The 24749-nt window shown below is 45.8% G+C and overlaps 2 protein-coding genes across 2 annotated transcripts; one reads left to right on the top strand and one right to left on the bottom strand.

Moving 5' to 3' along the window:
* Nucleotides 1–2007: 2007 nt before the first annotated feature.
* LOC144485367 (uncharacterized) lies at nucleotides 2008–3219 on the bottom strand. Its single transcript, XM_078203564.1, has one exon. The coding sequence runs from the start codon at nucleotides 3184–3186 to the stop codon at nucleotides 2008–2010; it is 1179 nt and encodes a 392-aa protein (XP_078059690.1). The 5' UTR covers nucleotides 3187–3219.
* A 2759-nt stretch (nucleotides 3220–5978) lies between these two features.
* LOC144485366 (uncharacterized) lies at nucleotides 5979–24218 on the top strand. Its single transcript, XM_078203563.1, has 3 exons — nucleotides 5979–6029; nucleotides 8744–9072; nucleotides 22909–24218. The coding sequence occupies exons 1-3, from the start codon at nucleotides 5979–5981 to the stop codon at nucleotides 23525–23527; spliced, it is 999 nt and encodes a 332-aa protein (XP_078059689.1). The 3' UTR covers nucleotides 23528–24218.
* Nucleotides 24219–24749: the final 531 nt, after the last annotated feature.

The raw sequence follows: 24749 nt of genomic DNA, 5'->3' as shown, positions 1-24749 counted from the left end.
CCAATCACCACTCCCTCCCCCGAGTCAGCTTCACCGTCCCACGGAGTGACCCAGGGGTCCATTGGCGCCTCGAGGGAGGAGGGGGGCCTGGGGACGGTGCTGGGGCCTTCCACCCGGGGGATTCCGGCCGATGGGATGCAGGGCTTTCCGACTCCCCCTTTCCTGACACCGGAGCATCTCAAGAGCAGCAGGGTGAACAGCAAGGCAAGGATACATCCATATCACCAGGAAGACGGCTGGACCCCTCTAGGTCCCAGCTCTCCAGCAGACGCCTGCCAGGGGCATCACAGGCAAATGGGTGCGGAGTGCAGCTGGCTGCCTCCAGTTCTGATGTGCATCCTGGGGGGATGCGTTGATGTGGCGCTGGACCACGGGAGATGGAGATGTTGTGGGGTCGCCAGGAGGGCACGGGTGAAAGTCTATATGAGAAAGGTTTAGGGAATTGGGCTCTGTTGACGATTACATCCACCTGTTTTATAGCACTGTTAACTATCGGCCCTTCGTGTTATTGCATTGTTAGTTTCACCAATAAATGTCCAAAGATGTGCAGGTTAGGTTGATTGGCCATACTAAATTGATCCTAGTGTCAGGGGGATTAGCAGGGTAAATGTGAGTTTACGGGAGTAGGGCCTGGGTGGGATTGTGGTCGGAACAGGCTCGATGGGCTGAATGGCCTCCTTCTGTACTGGAGGGATTCTATTCTATTCTCTGTAAAATTACAGCACAGAAACAAGCCCTTTGGCCCTCCAAGCCTGTAGCAACCATGCTGCCCGTCTGAACTAAAACCCCCTACCTTTCCGGGGACCATATCCCTCTATTCCTATGCTATTCATATATTTGTCAAGACACATCTTAAAAGTCACTATCGTATCTGCTTCCCCTACCTTCCCCGGCAACGAGTTCCAGGCACCCACCAACCTCTGTGTAAAGAACCTGCCTCGTACATCTCCTTTAAACCTTGCCCCTCACACCTTAAACCTATGCCCCTCGTAATTGACTCTTCCACCCTGGGAAAAAGCTTCAGATTATCCACTCTGTCCATACCCCTCATAATCTTGTAGACTTCTATCAGGTTGCCCTCCTCAACCTCCGTTGTTCCAGTGAGAACAAACCAAGTTTCTCCAACTTCTCCTCATAGCTAATGCCCTCCACACCAGGCAACATCCTGATAAATATTTTCCATACCCTCTCCAAAGCCTCCACATCCTTCTGGTAGTGTGGTGACCAGAATTGAACACTAGATTCCAAGTGCGGTTTAACTAAGGTTCTATAAAGCTGCAACATGACTTGCCAATTTTTAAACTCAATGCCCCGGCCGATGAAGGCAAGCATGCCGTATGCCTTCTTGACTATCTTCCCCACCTGCATTGACACTTTCAATGACCTGTGTACCTGTACACCCAGATCCCTCTGCCTATCAATACTCTTAAGGGTTCTGCCATTTACTGTATATTTCCCATCTGTATTAGACCTTCCAAAATGCATTACCTCACATTTGTCCAGATTAAACTTCATCTGCCATCTCTTCGCCCAAGTCTCCAACTGATCTATGTCCTGCTGTATCCTCTGCCGGTCCCCATCACTATCCACAATTCCACTAACCTTTGTGTCATCCACAAACTTACCAATCAAACCAGTTACATTTTCCTCCAAATCATTTATATATATTACAAACAGCAAAAGTCCCAGCACTGATCCCTGAGGAACGTCACTTGTCACAGCCCTCCATTCAGAAATGTACCTTTGCACTGCCAACCTCGGTTTTCTTCTGACTAAATATCTCTAAACTTCCTAACACCCTGTCACTCTGTGATCCTTGTGACATTTGAAACCAGGTATTCACAAAAAGACTCAAAGAGCATCAGCCCACTGGAGGCAGAGACCAGCCAGTCCAGCACAAAGAAACCCTCTGACCCTTCCCATTGACCAACTGTGAGAATGAACAAAATGCAGCCCTGGGTGTAATTGAGAGCAGAAACAATAACAGCAGAATCCTACCCCTGGGAATCACTCGTGAACTTGTTGATGTCTCAGCAGCTGGGATGAAACTGTGAATCCCTTCCCACATTGAGAGCAGGTGAATGGCCTCTCCCCAGTGTGAATTCGCTGGTGTGTCTGCAAGTGGGATGACTGCGTGAATCCCTTCCCACACTGCGAGCAGATTAATGGCCTCTCCCCAATGTGAACTCGCTGGTGTGTCCGCAGGCTGGATAACTGAGTGAATCCCTTCCCACACTGAGAGCAGGTGAACGGCCTCTCCCCAGTGTGAACTCGCTGGTGTGTCCGCAGACTGGATGACTGAGTGAATCCCTTCCCACACTGAGAGCAGGTGAATGGCCTCTCCCCAGTGTGAACTCGCTGGTGTTTCTGCAGGCTGGATAACTCAATGAATCCCTTCCCACATTGAGAGCAGGTGAATGGCCTCTCCCCAGTGTGAATTCGCTGGTGTGTCTGCAAGTGGGATGACTGCGTGAATCCCTTCCCACACTGCGAGCAGATTAATGGCCTCTCCCCAGTGTGAACTCGCTGGTGTGTCTGCAGGCTGGATAACTGCGTGAATCCCTTCCCACACTGCGAGCAGATTAATGGCCTCTCCCCAGTGTGAACTCGCTGGTGTGTCTGCAGGCTGGATAACTGAGTGAATCCCTTCCCACACTGTGAGCAGATTAATGGCCTCTCCCCAGTGTGAACTCGCTGGTGAGTCAGCAGGTTGATTGACCGAGTGAATCCCTTCCCACACTGAGAGCAGGTGAACGGCCTCTCCCCAGTGTGAACTCGCTGGTGTCTCTGCAGCTGGGATGACTGAGTGAATCCCTTCCCACATTGAGAGCAAGTGAATGGCCTCTCCCCAGTGTGAACTCGCTGGTGTATCCGCAGGTGGGATAACTGAGTGAATCCCTTCCCACACTGAGAGCAGGTGAATGGCCTCTCTCCAGTGTGAACTCGCTGGTGTGACTGCAGGCTGGATGACCGAGTGAATCCCTTCCCACACTGAGAGCAGGTGAACGGTCTCTCCCCAGTGTGAACTCGCTGGTGTGACTGCAGGCTGGATGACAGAGTGAATCCCTCCCCACACTGAGAGCAGGTGAACGGCCTCTCCCCAGTGTGGCTGCGCCGATGAGCTTCCAGCAGAGATGGGGCTCTGTATCTCTTCCCACAGTCCCCACATTTCCATGGTTTCTCCATGGTGCAGGTGTCCTTGCCTCTCTCTTGGGTGGACAATCAGTTGAAGCCTCGTCCACACACAGAACACGGGTACCGTCTCTCCCCGCTGTGAATGGTGTGATATTTATTCAGGCTGTGTAACTGGTTAAAGCTCTTTAGTCAGTGCACTGGAACACTCTCACTCGAGTGTGGCAGAGTGTTGGTGCTTTTGCAGTCACACTGATGTTTGAAATCTTTTCAAATCAACAGACTGGACAATCATTTCTCCTTCTAGATTCAAAGGCCGATGATATTCAGCTCCCATGGAATATGACTCTGTCAGATCGAGACGTGACGTTTGAGATTTTGGCCTGTGATTCCTCTTTCAATATCCTGTAAAACGAGTTCACAAAAGTCATCAGTGTCAGTACAGGATAGAAATTCAGAACAGACAATTCTAGTTTCTATAGAACCTTCTTTCCTCTCTCATTCCCCAAAAGCTGTGAATCTCCATCCCACACACTCTCCCTCCATTCTCACTCTGCTGTATCTAATATTCACCCTCCCAATTCTCCTGAAGGTGCTGATTGATGCTGATTGACAGATCCATGCTCACTGCTTCCTGTCCTGGACACAGAGACCATAACAAATAGGAGTTGCAGTCGGCCATTTGGCCCATCGAGCCTTTTAACCTATTCAATGAGATAATTTGTTCATCTCCCTCAGCATTATTGTCCCCACACTAAACCCATATCCCTTGATATCTTCAATATCTAGAAACCAATCAATCTCTCTCTTGAAAATAGTTGATGACTGAGGTTTCACTGTCCTCAGGGGTTGAGAATTCCAAAGCTTTACCACATCCTTGAGTGAAGAAATCCCCCCACATATTAGCTTTTGCTCCATCCTCTTGTCTGTTCCCCATAACCCTTGACACCCTTGTCAGTCAAAAATCTGTCTAACTGGAATATATTCAATGATCCTCATCCTCAACTGGTTCCTGTGGAAGAGAAATCCAAAAGACTCACAACCCTCTGAGGGAAGAGATGTCTGGAAATATATAACGTAGCAACAGTTCCATATTACAAGATATTCAGATCCCAAGGAATATGACTCTTTCTAGATTTGACGGTTGAGATTTTTGCCTGTGATTCCTCATTCAAAATCCTGTGAAATGAGTTTACAAAAGTCATCACAGTCAGTATAGGATAGAAATTCAGAGCAGACAATTCTAGTTTCTATGGAACATTCTTTCCGATTTCATTCCCAGAAAGTTGTAAATCTCCATCCATATCTATGGATTCTATTTAAAAATGAAAGTGGATGGGCACTTGAAGGAAATAAACTTTCAGGAGAATGGGGATAGAGAGTGGGAATGGGACTGGAATGTTATACAGAGAGTCAGCATGGACTCGAGTTACCGAATGGATTCCTTCTGTGCTGTAATGGGCTTTATGACTGGAAATGTATAACATCGCTACAGCATTATATTACAATGCAAGAAATAATAATAAAAGTATTTTATTACAGAAACATAAATAATATATCTAATCTGGGTACCTTATAACAACACTAGACATATCTCTGTCCTATATTAACGTAAATGTCAGCCATCTCCTGGGGCAAGCTGCCCTTTAATTGTGAACATTAGAAAAAAGACCATCCTTTTAGACAGACAAATAAATGTGTCAAGCTGAGGGAGCAAAGGATGTTTACCAGGCTGATTCAGGGAATGGCGGGACTGATGTATGAGGAGAGACTGACTCGGTTAGGATTGTTTTCGCTGGAGTTCAGATGAATGAGGGGGGATCTCATAGAGACTTATAAAATTCTAACAGGTCGAGACAGGATAGATGCAGGGAGGATGTTTCTGATGGTGGGGGGAGTCCAGAACCAAGGGTCACAGTCTGAGGATTCAGGGTAGACCATTTAGGACAGAGGTGAGGAGACATTTCTTCACCCAAAGAGTGGTGAGTCTCTGAAATTCATGACCACAGGAAGTAATTGATGCCAAAACATTGAATGTATTCAAAAGCATCTAGATATAGCACTTGGGGCAAATGGGATCAAAGGTTATGGGGAGAAAGCAGGATTAGACGATTGAGTTGCTTGATCATCCATGATCTTAATGAATGGCAGAGCAGGCTCGAAGGGCCAAATGGCTTCCTCCTGCTCCGATCTTCTGTTTCTCTTAAATTTCTTTAAGAGAGAGAGACCTGGGCCAACCTTTCCTGAGTCTGCACTCTCCCTGGATTCACTTCCTTTTCCTTCAGTTGTTGCAATTCTCCAATTACCCCCAGAATGAGAAAAGAAAGTGTTTTACTCACAGATGTTGGCCTCTTTTAGGTTGAGACTGAAGGAAGTTTGAGTCTGTCTGAAGCTCAATCTTCATGCACACAAAGCCCGCGCTCTGATTGGCTGGAGGACCACGGTCTTTCCGGTCCTCCAAGTCTTCCCATTGGCCAGAGCTGGTGAGCGGAAGTGAATCAGAAGTGCGCATGTGCGGGTTTTGGGGGAATGCGCATGTGCGGGTGTGGGGCGGGGCCCGGGACAAAGCCGGCGCACTGACCATTGTCTGTCTGGGTCTTCCAGCCTTTCCAATTGGACAACAGCTCAGCGCGGCTGGAGGGCACAGGCCCGCCCATCCCCACGTGGGGCTCCGCCCCTCATTGTCTGTCTGCGGGGGATTGACCAATGGGAACTCTGGAGGACCGGAAGGCCTCTGATCCTCCAGCCAATCAGAGCTCCCACATTGTCTGAATGCGGAAGTTGGACAATGAGCTTGTTCAACTGCTCATTCCTGCCCAGCGAAGCTGCTGCTGCTCTTTCTCTGAATGAAGATTGAGCTTCAGACAGGCTCAAACTTCCATCTGTCTTCAACATCTGTGAGTAAAACACTTTCTTTTCTCACCCTTTCCATTTTGTTTCTCATTCTGGGGGAAATTGTTGACTTGCAGCAACTGATCACGAGAAATAGAAACAGGAGCGGCCACCAGGCCCTTGAAGCCTGTCCCGCCATTCAATCCGATCATAGCTGACTGATGCCGGTTTCAACTCCTTTACTGTGCCATTTCCCCATAGCCCTGTAGTCCCCGATCTATCAAATATGTATCCCCCTCCACTTTAAATACTTCTAACGATCCAGCCTCCACCACCCTTTGGGGCGGGGAATTCCAGAGCTTCATCATCCTCCATGAGAAGAAATTCCTGCACACCTCAGTTTTAAATGACTGACCCTTTATTTTGTTTGAGACTCTCCCACTCGTGACAATATCTCACCATCTACCCTGTCAAGCCCCCTCAGGATCTGAAATGTTTCAATAACTCCCTTGTCTTCAAAACTTCAAGGAACACAGACCTTGACAATTTACTCCCTCTTGATAGGACAACCCTCCTATCCCAGGAATTAGCCTGGTGAATTTCCTTTGGACTATGTCCAATATTACTATATCCTTGTTTAGGTAAAGGGATCAAAACTGTATGCATTATCCCAGGTGAGGCATCACCAACACACTGTACAGTTGCAACAAAACCTCCCTGTTTTTAAACTCCAACCCCTTTGCAATAAAAGCCAAAATGCCATTTTCCTCCTTAACTCGTGTGGGACCTGCCTGCTCGCTTTTTGTGATTCATGCACAAGAACACCAAGATCCCTCTGTACTTCACTCACCGGCAGCCTCTCTCCATTTAGATAATCTCCCTGTTGATTCCTCCTACTGAAATACATGACCTCACACTTCCCCACTTTAAACTCCATTTGCCAGGTTTAGCAGACAGAGGGGTGACTTTATTGCATCTTCCCCAACTCTCGACTTATCTTTCCCGGCCCTATCCCTGTAGCCCTACATTTTTACCCCACTAATCCACCTAATCTACATCTATTGGGACACAAAGGGGCAATTTAGCACGGCCAATCAGTCTAACCCGCACATCTTTGGACTGTGGGAAGAACCTGGAGAACTCAAAAATCCACACAGACATGGAGAGAATGCGCATACTCCACACAGACTGTCACCCAAGGCCAGGATTGAACCCGGGTCCCTGGCACTGTGAGGCAGCAGTGCTAACCACTGTGCTGCCATGGCACCATATCTAAATAAACTACAGATTTCTCGCGATCTACCCTCCTTCTTATATCCTCAAACAATTCAAGCAAATTTGTCAAAAATAATTTATCTTTCTTAGAACCATGTTGACGAGGTTTGATTATATTCAGCTTTCCTAAATGATTAGCTATTTGCTCTTTGATTATTGACTCCAGCATCTTGCCAATAATAGATGTTAAATTAACTGGCCTATAGTTCTCTGCCTTCTGCCTTTCTCCCTTTTTGACCAAGGTCGTCACATTGGTTGATTGCCAATCTTCTGATACTCTCCCGGAATCTAGCAAGTTACAAAAAATTTCAACAAAATTCTCCACTATCTCTTCAGCAACCTCCATTAAAAAGCTGACACGCAGTTCATTGGGTCCTGGTGACTTGTCCGTCCTTAGTCACTGAAGGGAAAGGAAGTGAGTCCAGTCTATATAATCCATACATTTTTGGTCCAGTCATATATACATATATCTGTCTGGCAGCCTGCATGGAGATTTCCAGCTCTATGTGTCCAGGACAGGAAGCAGTGAGCATGGATCTGTCAATCAGCCTCAATCAGCACCTTCAGGAGAATTGGGAGGGTGAATATTAGATACAGCAGAGTGAGAATGGAGGGAGAGTGTGTGGGATGGAGATTCACAGCTTTTGGGGAATGAGGGAGAAAAGAATGTTCCTTAGGAACTTGATTTGTCTGTTCGGAATTTCTATCCTGTACTGACACTGATGACTTTTGTAAATTCCTTTTACAGCATATCAGAAGGTGAGAATTTACAGACAGAAATCTCAAACCAAACGTCACATCAACATCTGACAGAATCACTCAATTCATCGGGACCTCAATATCACTGACCTTTGAATCTAGAAGGGGAAATGTTTCTCTGTTCTGTCAGCTTCTGAAGATTTTAAGTATCTGTGTGACTGGAAAAGCACCGAGACACACACACACCTGAGTAAGAGTGCTCCAGTGCACTGAGTGTGGAAAGAGCTTTAACCAGTTACACAGCCTGAAAATACATCGCAACATTCACAGCGGGGAGAGATTGTACCCATGGTCTGTGTGAGATTTAACTGATTGTTTAAACTACAGAGTCACAAGGACCCGAACCATGGGGAAACCGTGGAAATGTGGGGACTGTGGGAAGGGATACATGTGCCTATCTCGGCTGGAAATTCATCGACGCAGTCACACTGGGGAGAGGCCGTTCAGCTGCTCTGTGTGTGGAAAGGGATTCACTCAGTCATCTGAACTGCGGACACACCAACTAGTTCACACTGGGGAGAGGCCATTCACCTGCTCTGTGTGTGGGAAGGGATTCACTCAGTCATCCAGCCTGCAGAAACACCAGTGAGTTCACACTGGGAAGAAGCCATTCACCTGCTGCGTGTGTGGGAAGAAATTCAGTCAGTTATCCACCCTGCGGACACACCAGCGAGTTCACACTGGGGAGAGGCCGTTCACCTGCACTGTGTGTGGGAAGGGATTCACTCAATTATCCACCCTGCAGAAACACCAGCGAGTTCATACCGGAGAGAGGCTGTTCACCTGCCCTCAGTGTGAGAAAGGATTCACCAAGTCTTCCAGCCTGCAGACACACCAGCGAGTTCACACTGGGGAGAGACCATTCACCTGCTCTCAGTGTGGGAAGGGATTTACTGCCTCATCCAGTCTGCAGACACACCAGCGAGTTCACACCGGAGAGAGGCCATTCACCTGCCCGAAGTGTGAGAAGGGATTCACTAACTCATCCAGCCTGCGGACACACCAGCGAGTTCACACTGGGGAGAGACCATTCACCTGCTCTCTGTGTGGGAAGGGATTCAGAGTTTCATCCCAGCTGCTGAGACACCAGCAAATTCACGAGTGATTCCAGGGGTTGGATTCTGCTGTTATTGTTTCTGCTCTCAATTACATCCAGGACTGCATTTTGTTCATTCTCACAGTTGGTCAATGGGGAGGGTCAGAGGGTTTCTTTCTGCTGGACTGGCCGGTCTCACGATTTTGCCTCCAGTGGCTGGTGCTCGGTAGTTCAGAGATATTTAGTCAGTATTTCTGTTTGAAAGCCCGCCCAAATGCTCATCCAATTTCCTTTGTAATTGTTTATTGTCTCCACTTCTTTCACCCTCGTAGGCAGCGAGTTCCAGGTCATTACCATTCGCTGCATCAAAATATTCTTCCTCACATCGCCCCCCTCCCCGCCCCTCCACCCCCCATCCCACATATCTGAACCAAAATCTGCACCCCCTTCGTCCTTGTCCCATCAGCTAATGGGAACAGCTTTTCTTTGTCCACCTTATCTAAACCTGTCAGAATCTTGTCCACCTCTATCAAATCTCCCCTCAACCTCCTTTGCTCCAAGGGGAACAACCCCAGCCTGACATTGACAACAAAGAACAAACTAACAGAATATGTTAATACCTGAAATTAAATAGGAATGTTTAATTTCTGTTTTAAAGATATTGTGAATATATTGTCCTGGACAATAAAGAAATTGGAATAACTCACCTTGGGTGTGGGTGAATGGAATATATCAATCTGGTATCCACCTACAGTCCAGTGAATGTCTGGAATGTGTAGCTGGAAATCCCTCCCTAACAGCACTGTGGGTGTACTTACACCTCCGGCATTGTGGCAGTTGAAGAGGGCAGTGTTGGCGCTGATCGTGGCCGAGGCAGCTACATAGAGCCACATATTCTGTTATCATTGAAGGACTGCAGATTGAATGTGAGGCATTATGGGACTGGACTATCTTGACCACATTCCTGTGACTGCTCAGTTTCTGCAATCACAGACCATTAAAGCTGCTTAGCAGGGCCCCAACAGAGGACCTGGTAAGAATATTTACTCAGAATGAGTGAGAATTAAACTTATTCCAGGACTGGCTGGTGTTCAGTGGCTGAGATACTTGAATCTGTAAAAAGGGGGTCTGACCAATCAACTAACGATGATAGGTAGTTGGTTCAAAGCGTTTTCAGGCATTATTTAAATTATTTTATCATATATTTGTGACCTGATAGTTGGTGAAGTGACGGTATACTTCAAGTAGCAATGGACTGAAAAGCGGACCTCTGAGAGTAGATTCTAATGGTTATAATCCTACCCAAGCATGGCCAGTGAAAAATCAGAGCTCAAGTGGGGACTGGACAGGTCTCTTACCTGCCATTTGGAAACTAAGAACAAGAAACATATCGATTAAAATGATAAGAGAATAGAGCCAATGTTTCGAGTCTGGATTACAATTCAGAAGCGCTCTTATGAAGGGTCACCCAGACTCGAAACATTGGCTCTATTCTCTCTCCACAGATGCTGTCAGACCTGCTGAGATTTTCCAGCATTTTTTGTTTTTGTTTCAGTTTCCAGTATCCGCAGTATTTTACTTTTGTGATAAAATGATTAGTTCTGACTGGAATCCCCACGACCCTCCCGCAAAACAGAGGGAGTGGTGGCAAAAGGAGAAAAAGGATAAGGATGATAAAGGCTGGGTTCTGATTCTCATGTAGAACTAACAAAACGAGTGAATCAGTTTATAAAGAACAGAAGTTACCCATCTCAAACAAAAACTGATCAAATTAAAATTATTCGGTTGAGGAAGAAAACAAAAAGAATAATCGATGAAGTTTAAAATTCAGATTGTTTTGTTGTTAGAGAAGATTTTTTAACTTGTGTAAAGTGATGTAATTGTGTGCCAAGTTTTTTTCTGCTCACTCCCCACCCCTTTAGGTTCTGTAGAAAAGTTAACCCTTTCAGCAGACAGTTTGTTTGTTTTTAAATCGCCTGGAAACTTCTGTCTATTTTGCTTTATAATTGAGGATTTATGGGAACCAGTTAAATGTGGAAATTTTAAGCATAGCCACGAAGACCAGATTCACTTGCGGTGTGACCCCGAGTCAGGAACAGTTTCAGAGTCAGCAACCATTACTGAGAACATGGCAGAGGGTCATGCTGCTGTGGATGTTCACCAGGAAATGGTTCCAGCTTTGCCAGTTGACTCTGCTGTGGGAGTGGAAGAGGAATGTTCATGTACAGATTCTCAAACTCCCTCTTCATCTCCCATTCCAGAAACACCATTACAAGATTTACCAGTGGTATTGTACAGGTCGCAATGAAACCACAAAGCTCCTGACAGACTTCCGTATTGTTAAAGACATTACTTTGTTGTATTTCTGTCCTGATGGGGGATTGAAATTTAAGGGGAGGAGAAGTGTTATGGAGTGTTCTTCTCAACCTTTCTCCCTTCTGAGCTCGTGCGGGCTTTGGGCGGGGTTTCAGTCTGCAAGTCCAGGCTGGTTCCAATGCTCCTGTTTCCTTTTGTTTGCCAATGATTTTTAAACTTTGTTATTTATTTATATAAAGAACATTCTGTTTTTGACAACACATTTGACTACCTTATTTTTGGACTGAAGTTCCCACAATTGTAAAGCAGGAGATTAGTTAAATGGACAGCCTGAATTGTGAAACAATTAAATAATAAATGATTCATTGCTGCATATGTTAGAAAGGCTGGAAATGTAAATTTGAATACAAAAGTTTATAACTTTTAGAATTATAAACATTAAGAATGGTAAAAATGTTGTGGGGATTATACGATGTTCCCTTCTGAGGACAACAGACTAAAACAAAACAGATAACAAGACTTGTTAGCGTGGCACGGTGCCACAGTGATTAGCACTGCTGCCTCACAGTGCCAGGGACCTGGGTTCGATTCCCGGCTTGCGTGACTGTGCGGAGTCTGCACGTTCTCCCTGTGTCTGTGTGGGTTTCCTCCGGTGCTCTTTTTTGTTCCCACAGTCCAAAAGACATGCGGGTTAGGTGGATTGGCCATGCTAAATTCTCCCTCAATGTACCTGAACAGATGCCGGAGTGTTGTGACTAGGGGAATTTTCCCAGTAACTTCATTGCAGTGTTAATGTCAGCCTACTTGTGACAGTAATAAATAAACTTGAAAACATTGTTAACATTGACTGGAGGGAATGAATTGGCTCCTGTTCAAGATGTCTCAACATTGAATGACTGATGTTAACCAATTCTTGGTCGACACTCAGGCTACCCCAAGCTAAGAGATATCGTTTGAGAGAAAGAATTGTCTTAAAATTAAGACAATATGTGCAATTAGCCAAAAACCAAACCAATTTCATTGTTGACAAGTTATAGACCAATTGGCTAATTCCCAACAATTGGCTGAGCTGGGCTTTCTACATTTTGAAAGTATAAAAAAGGGGATTCTAAAAACCAATTTGGCAAAAGGTTTTAAAAGTTCAAGGTGTTTTTAAGTTTAGTTATTAGTGTCACACATTCACACTGCAATGAAGTTACTCTGAAAATACCCCAGTCACCACACACTGGCGCCTGTTCGGGTAAACTGAGGGAGAATGCTCAATGTACCTAACCAGCAAGTCCTTTGGACTTTGGGAGAAAACCCACACAGACAGGGGGAGAATATGCCGACTCTGCACAGACAGTGACCCAAGACGGAAGTCAAACCCGGGTCTCTGGCGCTGTGAGGCAGCAGTGCGAACCACTGTGTCCTACAGAGAGGTGTTGGGAGCTGTTGATTTTACAAGTTATCCGTGTTTTCAGTGCCACCACTTCATGTCCTGGTCTGAGAGGGATGGAGAGAAGTTAAAATTAAGCTTTCTCCTTTACTGTTGATCGATACTTTGCTTTTTTATCTTTCTGACTTGTTACATTTTTAATGGTGAATAAACTTTCTGAATTCACCATTTAAAGTGTTCTTTCTTGCCATATGGTTAAGTCACTGGAACCTGGGTGAGTTATGATTAGGGAGGTTGTTGGAAACAAGTGAACCCATAAATCTTAGTTCAAACAAATCAAAATTCTTACATATAAGAACATAAGAACATAAGAAATAGGAGCAGGAGTAGGCCATCTAGCCCCTCGAGCCTGCCCCGCCATTCAATAAGATCATGGCTGATCTGACGTGGATCAGTACCACTTACCCGCCTGATCCCCATAACCCTTAATTCCCTTACCGATCAGGAACCCATCCATCCGCGCTTTAAACATATTCAGCGAGGTAGCCTCCACCACCTCAGTGGGCAGAGAATTCCAGAGATTCACCACCCTCTGGGAGAAGAAGTTCCTCCTCAACTCTGTCTTAAACCGACCCCCCTTTATTTTGAGGCTGTGTCCTCTAGTTTTAACTTCCTTACTAAGTGGAAAGAATCTCTCCGCCTCCACCCTATCCAGCCCCCGCATTATCTTATAAGTCTCCATAAGATCCCCCCTCATCCTTCTAAACTCCAACGAGTACAAACCCAATCTCCTCAGCCTCTCCTCATAATCCAAACCCCTCATCTCCGGTATCAACCTGGTGAACCTTCTCTGCACTCCCTCCAATGCCAATATATCCTTCCTCATATAAGGGGACCAATACTGCACACAGTATTCCAGCTGCGGCCTCACCAATGCCCTGTACAGGTGCATCAAGACATCCCTGCTTTTATATTCTATCCCCTTCGCAATATAGGCCAACATCCCATTTGCCTTCTTGATCACCTGCTGTACCTGCAGACTGGGCTTTTGCGTCTCATGCACAAGGACCCCCAGGTCCCTTTGCACGGTAGCATGTTTTAATTTGTTTCCATTGAGATAGTAATCCCATTTGTTATTATTTCCTCCAAAGTGTATAACCTCGCATTTCTCAACGTTATACTCCATTTGCCATATCCTCGCCCACTCACTCAGCCTGTCCAAATCTCTCTGCAGATCTTCTCCGTCCTCCACACGATTCACTTTTCCACTTATCTTTGTGTCGTCTGCAAACTTCGTTACCCTACACTCCGTCCCCTCCTCCAGATCATCTATATAAATGGTAAATAGTTGCGGCCCGAGTACCGATCCCTGCGGCACGCCACTAGTTACCTTCCTCCAACCGGAAAAACACCCATTTATTCCGACTCTTTGCTTCCTGTCGGATAGCCAGTCCCCAATCCACTTTAACACACTACCCCCAACTCCGTGTGCCCTAATCTTCTTCAGTAGCCTTTTATGGGGCACCTTATCAAACGCCTTTTGGAAATCCAAAAACACCGCATCCACCGGTTCTCCTCCATCAACCGCCCTAGTCACATCTTCATAAAAATCCAACATGTTCGTCAAGCACGACTTTCCCCTCATGAATCCATGCTGCGTCTGATTGATCGAACCATTTCTATCCAGATGCCCTGCTATCTCCTCTTTAATAATGGATTCCAGCATTTTCCCTACTACAGACGTTAAGCTGACCGGCCTATAGTTACCCGCCTTTTGTCTCCTTCCTTTTTTAAACAGCGGCGTAACATTAGCCGTTTTCCAATCAACCGGCACTACCCCAGAATGCAACGAGTTTTGATAAATAATCACTAACGCATCCACTATTACCTCTGACATTTCTTTCAATACCCTGGGATGCATTCCATCCGGACCCGGGGACTTATCCACCTTCAGTCCCATTAGTCTACCCAGCACTGCCTCTCTGGTAACATTAATTGTATTAAGTATTTCTCCTGCTGCCAACCCTCTATCGTTAATATTTGGCAAACTATTTGTGTCCTCCACCGTGAAGACCGACACAAAAAACTTATTTAAAGACTCAGCCATATCCTCATTTCCCACTATTAACTCCCCCCTCTCGTCCTCCAAGGGTCCAACATTCACTCTAGCCACTCTATTCCTTTTTATATATTTATAAAAACTTTTACTATCATTTTTTATATTAATTGCTAGCCGAGCTTCATAGTCTATCCTTCCTTTCTTTATCGCTTTCTTAGTCTCTCTTTGTTGTTTCTTAAATTTTCCCCAATCACTTGTTTCTCCACTATTTTTGGCCACTCTGTACGCAGCTGTTTTTATTTTAATACTCTCCTTTATTTCCTTCGTTATCCACGGCCGGTTCTCCCTTTGCTTACAATCCTTGTTTTTTGCTGGAATATATTTTTGCTGAGAACTGAAAAGGATCTCCTTAAAAATCCTCCACTGTTCCTCAGCTATCCTACCTGCCAGCCTGCTCTCCCAGTCTACCTTAGCCAATTCATCCCTCATCCTATCATATTTCCCTCTGTTCAAACAGAGGACACTGGTTTGGGACCAAACTTTCTCCTCTTCCATCTGAATCAGAAATTCGACCATATTGTGGTCACTAGACCCAAGAGGGTCCTTCACAATAAGATCCTTAATTCTACCTACCTCGTTACACAATACCAGATCCAAAATAGCTCGTTCCCTCGTCGGTTCCGTAACATGCTGTTCAAGGAAACTATCCCGACAGCATTCTAAGAACTCTTCCTCCATTCCACCCTTACCGACTTGAGTCTGCCAGTCAATGTGCATGTTGAAGTCCCCCATGATTATTGCCGTTCCGTTTTTACACGCATCCCTTATCTGCTTGTTTATAGCCCTCCCTACCTCAACATTATTATTTGGGGGCCTATATACCACACCTACTAGTGTCTTTCTCTCTCTACTATTCCTCATCTCTACCCATAATGATTCCACGTTTTGTTCCTCAGAGCCTATGTCATCCCTCAGTACTACCCTGATATTATCTCTTATTAATAGCGCGACCCCACCACCTTTTCCTTCCTGTCTATTCTTCCTAAACGCCTGATACCCCTGGATATTCATCTCCCAGTCCTGGTCACCTTTCAGCCACGTTTCTGTAATGGCCACTAGATCGTACCCACTCGTGCTGATTTGCACCATCAACTCATTTACCTTGTTCCGAATGCTTCGTGCATTCAGGCAAAGTGTCCTTATTCCAGCTTTTATCTGGACCCGCTTTGATGAGTCGCGAACACCCTCTCCCTCTACTCCCTTATCTAAATTACCGCCTTCATTCACTTGCACCCTCTCCTCTACCATTAATTTTGTAATTCCCCTTACCCCTGCATCCTCCCCCCCCATCAATTAGTTCCTTGATCCTAGTCAACTCTTCTAGCTCCCCTCCCCCCAACCTATCTAGTTTAAATTCTCCCCAGTAACCTTAGCCAACCTACCGGCCAGGATATTGGTCCCCGTGTGATTCAAGTTCCACCCGTTTTTTGTATACAGAGCACCCCTGCCCCTAAAGAGGTCCCAATGGTCCAGGAACCTGAATCCCTGACCCCTGCACCAGTCCCTCAGCCACACATTCATCTTCCACCTCACTCCATTCCTGCCCTCACCTTCCCGTGGCACAGGCAGTAATCCTGAGATTACTACCTTTGCTTTCCTCTTTCTCAGCTGTCTCCCTAATTCCCTGTACTCCCTTTTCATGACCCCTTCTCCCTTCCTACCCACTTCAGCGGTACCAATATGTACCGCTACCTCAGGCTCCTCTCCCTCCCACCTCAGGATTTCCGGGACGCGACTAGCGACATCCTGGATCCCGGCCCCAGGGAGGCAGACCACCATGCGAGAATCCCGCCTACCTCCGCAGAAACGCCTGTCTGTCCCCTTCACCATCGAGTCCCCGATTAATACCGCCTTCCTCCTCTTTTCCTTAGCCCTCTGAGTTACAGGGCTGGACTCCACTGCGGAGACACGGCCACTGCTGCTTCCCCCAGGCGGGCTGTCCCCCCCAGCAGTACTCAAGCAGGAGTACTTGTTGTGCAGGGGCAAATCCACTGGGGTGCTCTCAACCACCCTAGCCTTACCCTTCCTGGCCATCACCCACTTGGCCTCCTCCCGTTGCCCTGGTGTGACCACCTGATGATAGCTCTTGTCTATCACCTCCTCATTCTCCCTCATCAGCCTAAGATCCTCGAGCTGCAGTTCCAGCTCCCTAACACGGTCCCTCAGGAACCGCAGCTCGACACACCCCTCACAGATGTGGATGTCCGGGAGGCCAGATGCCTCCAGGACCTCCCACATCCTACACTGGGAACAGCACACTGGTTTCACACTCATACTGGACACTTTATGTCAAGTAAGACAGTGAAAAGTTAATAAGCGTGTAAGGAAACAAAAACTCACCCCTGCTCGTCCAAGCCCTGTGAGCCAAAGCCCTGACAGCTCACTCAACTTCCCACTCACTCTGCTGCCCGCTACGATGCTGCCCGCTGTATACTTTGGTGCGCTTTTAAACCCTCCAAAAACTTCCCCAGGCCACTCCTGGCCCGACTTCCGGTTTTGAAAAAAACCTCCGATTTTAAACCCAAAATTAACTGAAAAAATAAATAATTAATTAAAGTCAGAAAACCCACTCTCTCACCCTCAGCCTGCTCCTGGGAACAAATCCCTGATATTAACAACTGATATTAAACCCAAACAACTGAGATTAAACCCAAACAACTGGGATTAAACCCAAACAACTGATATTAAACCCAGAACAACTGAGATTAAACCCAGAACAACTGATATTAAACCCAAACAACTGAGATTAAACCCAAAACAACTGAGATTAAACCTAAACAACTGAGATTAAACCCAAACAACTGAGATTAAACCCAGAACAACTGATATTAAACCCAAACAACTGATATTAAACCCAAACAACTGAGATTAAACCCAGAACAACTGATATTAAACCCAAACAACTGATATTAAACCCAAACAACTGAGATTAAATCCAAACAACTGATATTAAACCCAAACAACTGAGATTAAACCCAAACAACTGAGATTAAACCCAAACAACTGAGATTAAACCCAAACAACTGAGATTAAACCCAAACAACTGAGATTAAATCCAAACAACTGAGATTAAATCCACAACAACTGGGATTAAACACAAACAACTGAGATTAAATCCAAACAACTGAGATTAAATCCAAACAACTGATATTAAACCCAAACCACTGAGATTAAACCCAAATAACGGAGAGTAAACCCAAACAACTGAGATTAAATCCAAACAACTGAGATTAAACCCACAACAACTGGGTTTAAACCCAAACAACTGAGATTAAATCCAAACAACTGAGATTAAACCCACAACAACTGGGATTAAACCCAAACAACTGAGATTCAATCCAAACAACTGAGATTAAACCCACAACAACTGAGATTAAATCCAAACAACTGATATTAAATCCAAACAACTGATATTAAACCCAAACAACTGATATTAAACCCAAACAACATATGGAATGCAATCCTTTATTCTGAGAGAAATTGAACATTGAAGTAAAGATATTGTGCTTCAGTTATACAGGGCGTTGCTGAAACTGCATCTTGAATAGTGGCTGCAGTTTTTGTCTCCTATTAAACAAAGCATTGTAGAATCCCGACAGTACAGACAGAGGCCGTTCTGTCCATCGAGTCTGTACCAAACACCATCCCATCCAGGCCCTATTCCCATAACCACATGCATTCACTCCAGCCAGTCCGCCTGACACTGACGGCAGCGCGGACCAATGGGAAGAAGGTGCAGTGCTGGAGGACCGATCTGGAGCGGTCGGTCCTCCAACCAATCGGAGCGAACGAGGGGCGGGGTCAACTTTGACATGAGCATGCGCAGTGTGAGTAATGGCGATGGAAAACGGTTATTTTGGGCTCGGAAATCTGTTCGAGGTGATTGGCGGTACGGAGAGAGCAATGGATCGTCCTGGTGGGTGGAAACGCCGTGTAAGCATGTGAGGCTATATTGGATCTGGTGCTGGGAAATGAGCCAGACCAGGTGCTAGACTTGGAAGTTGGTGTGCATTTTGGTGATAGTGACCACAATTCGGTTACGTTCACCTTAGTGATGGAAAGGGATAGGCATGAACCTCGGGCCAGTGGTTTTAGCTGGGGGAAGGGTAATTATGAGGCTATTAGGAGAGAATTAGGAAACATAGGTTGGACTAGGAGATTACAGGGACTGGGAACGTCCGACATGTGGAGTTTTTTCAAGGAGCAGCTACTGCGAGTCTGTGATAGGTATGTCCCTGTCAGGCAAGGAGGAATTGGTAGGGCTAGGGAACCGTGGTGCACCAAAAAAGTTTCTTTGTTGGTTAAAAAGAAAAAGGAGGCTTATGTTCGGATGAGACGTGAGCACTCGGGTAGTGCACTAGAAAGCTTTAGATTGGCTAAGAGGGAGTTGAAGAGCGAGCTTAGAAGGGCTAAAAGGGGACATGAGAAGACTTTGGCGGATAGGGTTAAAGAGAATCCTAAGGCGTTCTATAGGTATGTCAAGAACAGAAGGTTGGTTAGGGCAAGTTTAGGGCCAGTTATAGATGGCAGAGGGAAGTTATGTGTGGAACCGGAGGAGATTGGTGAAGCATTGAACCAATATTTCTCTTCGGTGTTCACGCAAGGGGACATGAATATAGCTGAGGAGGACACTGGGTTGCAAGGGAGTAGAATAGACAGTATTACAGTTGATAAGGAGGATGTGCAGGATATTCTGGAGGGTCTGAAAATAGATAAATCCCCTGGTCCGGATGGGATTTATCCAAGGATTCTCTGGGAGGCAAGAGAAGTGATTGCAGAGCCTCTGGCTCTGATCTTCAGGTCGTCGTTGGCCTCTGGTATAGTACCAGAAGATTGGAGGTTAGCGAATGTTGTCCCATTGTTTAAGAAGGGGAACAGAGACTTCCCCGGGAATTATAGACCGGTGAGTCTCACTTCTGTTGTCGGCAAGATGTTGGAAAAAATTATAAGGGATAGGATTTATAGTTATTTGGAGAGTAATGAATTGATAGGTGATAGTCAGCATGGTTTTGTGGCAGGTAGGTCGTGCCTTACTAACCTTATTGAGTTTTTTGAGAAAGTGACCAAGGAGGTGGATGGGGGCAAGGCAGTGGACGTGGTATATATGGATTTTAGTAAGGCGTTTGATAAGGTTCACCATGGTAGGCTTCTGCAGAAAATGCAGATGTATGGGATTGGGGGTGATCTAGGAAATTGGATCAGGAATTGGCTAGCGGATAGGAAACAGAGGGTGGTGGTTGATAGTAAATATTCATCATGGAGTGCGGTTACAAGTGGTGTACCTCAGGGATCTGTTTTGGGGCCACTGCTGTTTGTAATATTTATTAATGATCTGGATGAGGGTATAGTTGGGTGGATTAGCAAATTTGCTGATGACACCAAAGTCGGTGGTGTGGTAGACAGTGAGGAAGGGTGTCGTAGTTTGCAGGAAGACTTAGACAGGTTGCAAAGTTGGGCCGAGAGGTGGCGGATGGAGTTTAATGCGGAGAAGTGTGAGGTAATTCACTTTGGTAGGAATAACAGATGTGTTGAGTATAGGGCTAACGGGAGGACTTTGAATAGTGTGGAGGAGCAGAGGGATCTAGGTGTATGTGTGCATAGATCCCTGAAAGTTGGGAATCAAGTAGATAAGGTTGTTAAGAAGGCATATGGTGTCTTGGCGTTTATTGGTAGGGGGATTGAATTTAGGAGTCGTAGCGTTATGTTGCAACTGTACACAACTCTGGTGCGGCCGCACTTGGAGTACTGTGTGCAGTTCTGGTCCCCACATTACAGGAAGGATGTGGAGGCTTTGGAGAGGGTGCAGAGGAGGTTTACCAGGATGTTGCCTGGTATGGAGGGGAGATCCTATGAGGAGAGGCTGAGGGATTTGGGATTGTTTTCGCTGGAAAGGCGGCGGCTAAGAGGGGATCTTATTGAAACATATAAGATGATTAGAGGTTTAGATAGGGTGGATAGTGATAGCCTTTTTCCTCTGATGGAGAAATCCAGCACGAGGGGGCATGGCTTTAAATTGAGGGGGGGTAGTTATAGAACCGATGTCAGGGGTAGGTTCTTTACCCAGAGGGTGGTGAGGGATTGGAATGCCCTGCCAGCATCAGTAGTAAATGCGCCTAGTTTGGGGGCGTTTAAGAGATCCGTAGATAGGTTCATGGACGAAAAGAAATTGGTTTAGGTTGGAGGGTCACAGTTTTTTTTTAACTGGTCGGTGCAACATCGTGGGCCGAAGGGCCTGTTCTGCGCTGTAATGTTCTATGTTCTATGTTGTGAGAGTCGCAAAATGCGGAAGAGAGCTTCCCGGACCCAGTTTGTACCGAGCAGGGCTGCAGTTCCTCATGTTCGTTTCGGTTTAACGTTCGCCATCTTTATTGGGGGCAATATGCAACAGTGCGCATGTGCGGCCGCCATGTTTGTAGAGGGCAATGTTGTCAATCAGTGTTCAGAATGGAGACAACTTGTCCATCAAACTGCATCAACCCTCTGAGTCCCAATGTCTTATTGATGAGGCAGAGCGGTGACAGAGAAGGAAATAGAAAGGGAAATAAAAACAATAAATGCTGGAAAATCTCAGCAGATCTGACATCATCCGTGGAGAGAGAATAGAACCAACGTTTCGAGACTGGATGACCCATAGTCAGAGCTTGTACACGTGTAAACAGAGCATGAAAACTTTGACACCTCCATGTACCCTTGTACACCTCTATCAATCTACTTTGCTCCAAGGAGAACAACCCCAAGTTATCCAGCCTAACATTGAGGTGTATAAAATTCTGAGGGGCACAGATAGGGGGGGACAGGAAGGAACTTTTCTCTTTAGTAGAGAGGTCAATAACCAGGGGCCTGGATTTAAGTTCAGGGGCAGGAGGTTTATAGGAGATGTGAGGGAAAGCTTTTTCACTCAGATGGTGGTGGGAATCTGGAACTCACTGCCTGAAAGGGTGGTAGAGGTGGGAATCATCATAACATTTAAGAAGAATTTAGATAAGCTCTTGAAATGCCATAGTATGGAAGGTTACACATCAAGTGTGGAAAATGGGATTAGAATAGAACGGTGCTTGATGGCCGGCACAAACACCATGGGCCGAAGGGCCTCTTTCCATGCTGTAAAACTCTATGATCACCCACGTTGGCAGCAAGTTCAATATCATCATCAATCACAACCCCCCTGTATCTTCACTCACTGAAACAATCCATTTAAAACATTCTTAGTCAAGAATGTAGCCATATTTCTGTTAGACTGGCAGTCTGCATGGAGATTTTCAGCTCTCTGTGTCCAGGGCAGGAAGCAGTGAGCATGGATCTGTCAATCAGCCTCAATCAGCACCTTCAGGAGAATTGGGAGGTTGAATATTAGATACAGCAGAGTGAGAATGGAGGGAGAGTGTGTGGGATGGAGATCTACAGCTTTTGGGGAATCAGAGAGGAAAGAATGTTCCACAGAAACTAGAATTGTCTGTTCTGAATTTCTATCCTGTACTGACTGTGATGAATTTTGTAAATTGTTTTTACAGGATATTAGAAGAGGAATCACACCGATAAATCTTAACGATCACATCTCGATCTGACAGAGTCACTCGATTCCTTGGAAACTAAATATCCTCAGCCTCTGAATGGGAAGGAGAAATGTTTGACTGCAAGATTTTAAGCAGCAGTGTGACTGGAAAAACACCGGGACACAAACACACACCTGAGTGAGAATGTTCCAGTGCACTGACAGTGAAAAGAGCTTTAACCAGTTACACAGCCTGAAAATACATCGCAGCATTCACAGCAGGGAGAGACCATACCGTGTTCTCTGTGTGGACAAGGTTTCAAATGATACAAGGAGACTGAAAATATGGTAAAACCGTGGAAATGTGAGGACTGTGGGAAGAGATACAAAGCGCCCTCTCTACTGGAAGCTCATCGGCACAGCCACACTGGGGAGAGGCCGTTCACCTGCTGGGTGTGTGGGAAGGGATTCATTGATTCATCCACTCTGCAGAGACACCAGCAAGTTCACACTGGTGAGAGTGCATTCACCTGCTGTCAGTGTGGGAAGGGATTTACTCAGATATCAAGCCTGCAGACACACCAGCGAGTTCACACTGGGGAGAGGCCATTCACCTGCTCTCAGTGTGGGAAGGGATTCAGTAAGTCATCCAACCTACAGAAACACCAGCGAGTTCACACAGGAGAGAGGCCATTCGGCTGCTCTGCATGTGGGAAAAGATTCACTCAGTTATCTCATCTGCAGTCACACCAGCGAGTTCACACTGGGGAGAGACCATTCACCTGCTCTCAGTGTGGGAAGGGATTCACTCAATTGTACAGCCTGCAGACACACCAGCGCAATCACACTGGGGAGAGGCCATACAGTTGCTTTCAGTGTGGGAAGGGATTCATTCATTTATCAAACCTGCAGACACACCAGCGAGTTCACACTGGGGAGAGGCCATTCACCTGCTCTCAGTGTGGAAAGGGATTCACTCAGTTATCTAATCTGCGGAGACACCAGCGAGTTCACTCTGGAGAGAGGCCGTTCACCTGCCCCGTGTGTGGGAAGAGATTCACTCGGTTATCCACCCTGCAATCACACCAGCGAGTTCACACTGGGGAGAGACTGTTCATCTGCTCTCAGTGTGGGAAGGGATTCTGTGATTCATCCACCCTGCTGACACACCAACAAGTTCACAAGTGAATATGGGGATTAGATTCTGCTGTTATTGTTTCTGCTCTCAATTACATCCAGGACTGCATTTTGTTCATTCTCACAGTTGGTCAATGGGGAGGGTCGGAGGGTTTCTTTCTGCTGGACTGGCCGGTCTCACAACTTTGCCTCCAGTGGGCTGATGCTCTTTGAGTCTTGTTGTAAATACCTTGTTTTAAATTTCACAAGGATCACAGAGTGACAGGATGTTAGGAAGTTCAGAGATATTTAGTCAGCATTTATTTTTGAAATGCCCCAAATGCCCATCCAATTTCCTTTGTAATTGTTTATTGTCTCCACTTCCTCCACCCTCGTAGGCAGCGAGTTCCAGGTCATTACCATTCGCTGCATCAAAATATTCTTCCTCACATCCCCCCACTGCATCTCTGACCCAAAACCTTAAATCTGTGTCCCCCCTCGTCCTTGTCCAATCGGCTAATAGGAACAGCTTTTCTTTGTCCACCTTATCTAAACCTGTCAGAATCTTGTCACCTCTATCAAATCTCCCCTCAACCTCCTTTGCTCCAAGGAGAATAACCCCAGCCTGACATTGACAATAAAGAACAAACTAACAGAACATGTTAATACCTGAAATCAAACGGGAATGTTTAATTTCTGTTTTAAAGATACTGTGAAGATATTGTCCTGGACAATAAAGGAATTTGAATAACTCACCTTGAGCGTGGTTAAACGTGTTATGACCCAGGTCAGAAACTCCAAAGTGTTTTACAAAGTCAGCCTAGCCAGAAGTTTTGCACTTTGATTTTGGCATGGGTGAGCATAAATATTTCACTCCAGGTACGATTCAAGTGAGCCACGAGGAAGCTTTTATCAAACAAAGTGTATTTAAGAACACAGTTAAAGTATAAGAAGAAAAATTAGCATAACTTTTACCAATTGCAATAAAAAGCAACCATGATCTTGTATCAACCAGCACAGCTAAGTATACAGTTGCAAATCAAATAATCCCTTCAAACATACACCCTAGTTCTAGGTTTTGCCCAGAAAGCAGGTATGCTCACGTGATGCTGGATTTGGCAGCTTTTTAACACCTGTTGTGAATTAGTCCTTTAAATGTTGAATTCAAACTTTGACTTCCCAGTGCTGGAACTTTCAGGACCTTGAGAGAGAGACAGAGAGAGAGAGAGACTGCTTGCCACTATCTTCCAGCTGGCAACTCACAGGCAGCAGAATCTTCACTCCACAGAGAGAG

Source organism: Mustelus asterias, unplaced genomic scaffold, assembly GCF_964213995.1.
Source record: "Mustelus asterias unplaced genomic scaffold, sMusAst1.hap1.1 HAP1_SCAFFOLD_192, whole genome shotgun sequence".
In the NCBI taxonomy this organism is placed as follows: domain Eukaryota; kingdom Metazoa; phylum Chordata; class Chondrichthyes; order Carcharhiniformes; family Triakidae; genus Mustelus; species Mustelus asterias.
This window is presented reverse-complemented; position numbering and strand designations above follow the sequence as displayed.

Bases quoted from the DNA above. Each gene is read 5' to 3' on its own strand.
- LOC144485366 (XM_078203563.1), top strand. From the start codon at position 5,979: ATGAAGATTGAGCTTCAGACAGGCTCAAACTTCCATCTGTCTTCAACA. The intron at 6,030-8,743 runs GTGAGTAAAACA...TCCACCCTGCAG, and splicing joins TCCATCTGTCTTCAACATCT to AAACACCAGCGAGTTCATAC. The intron at 9,073-22,908 runs GCTGCTGAGACA...TCAGATATCAAG, and splicing joins GGATTCAGAGTTTCATCCCA to CCTGCAGACACACCAGCGAG.
- LOC144485367 (XM_078203564.1), bottom strand. From the start codon at position 3,186: ATGGAGAAACCATGGAAATGTGGGGACTGTGGGAAGAGATACAGAGCC.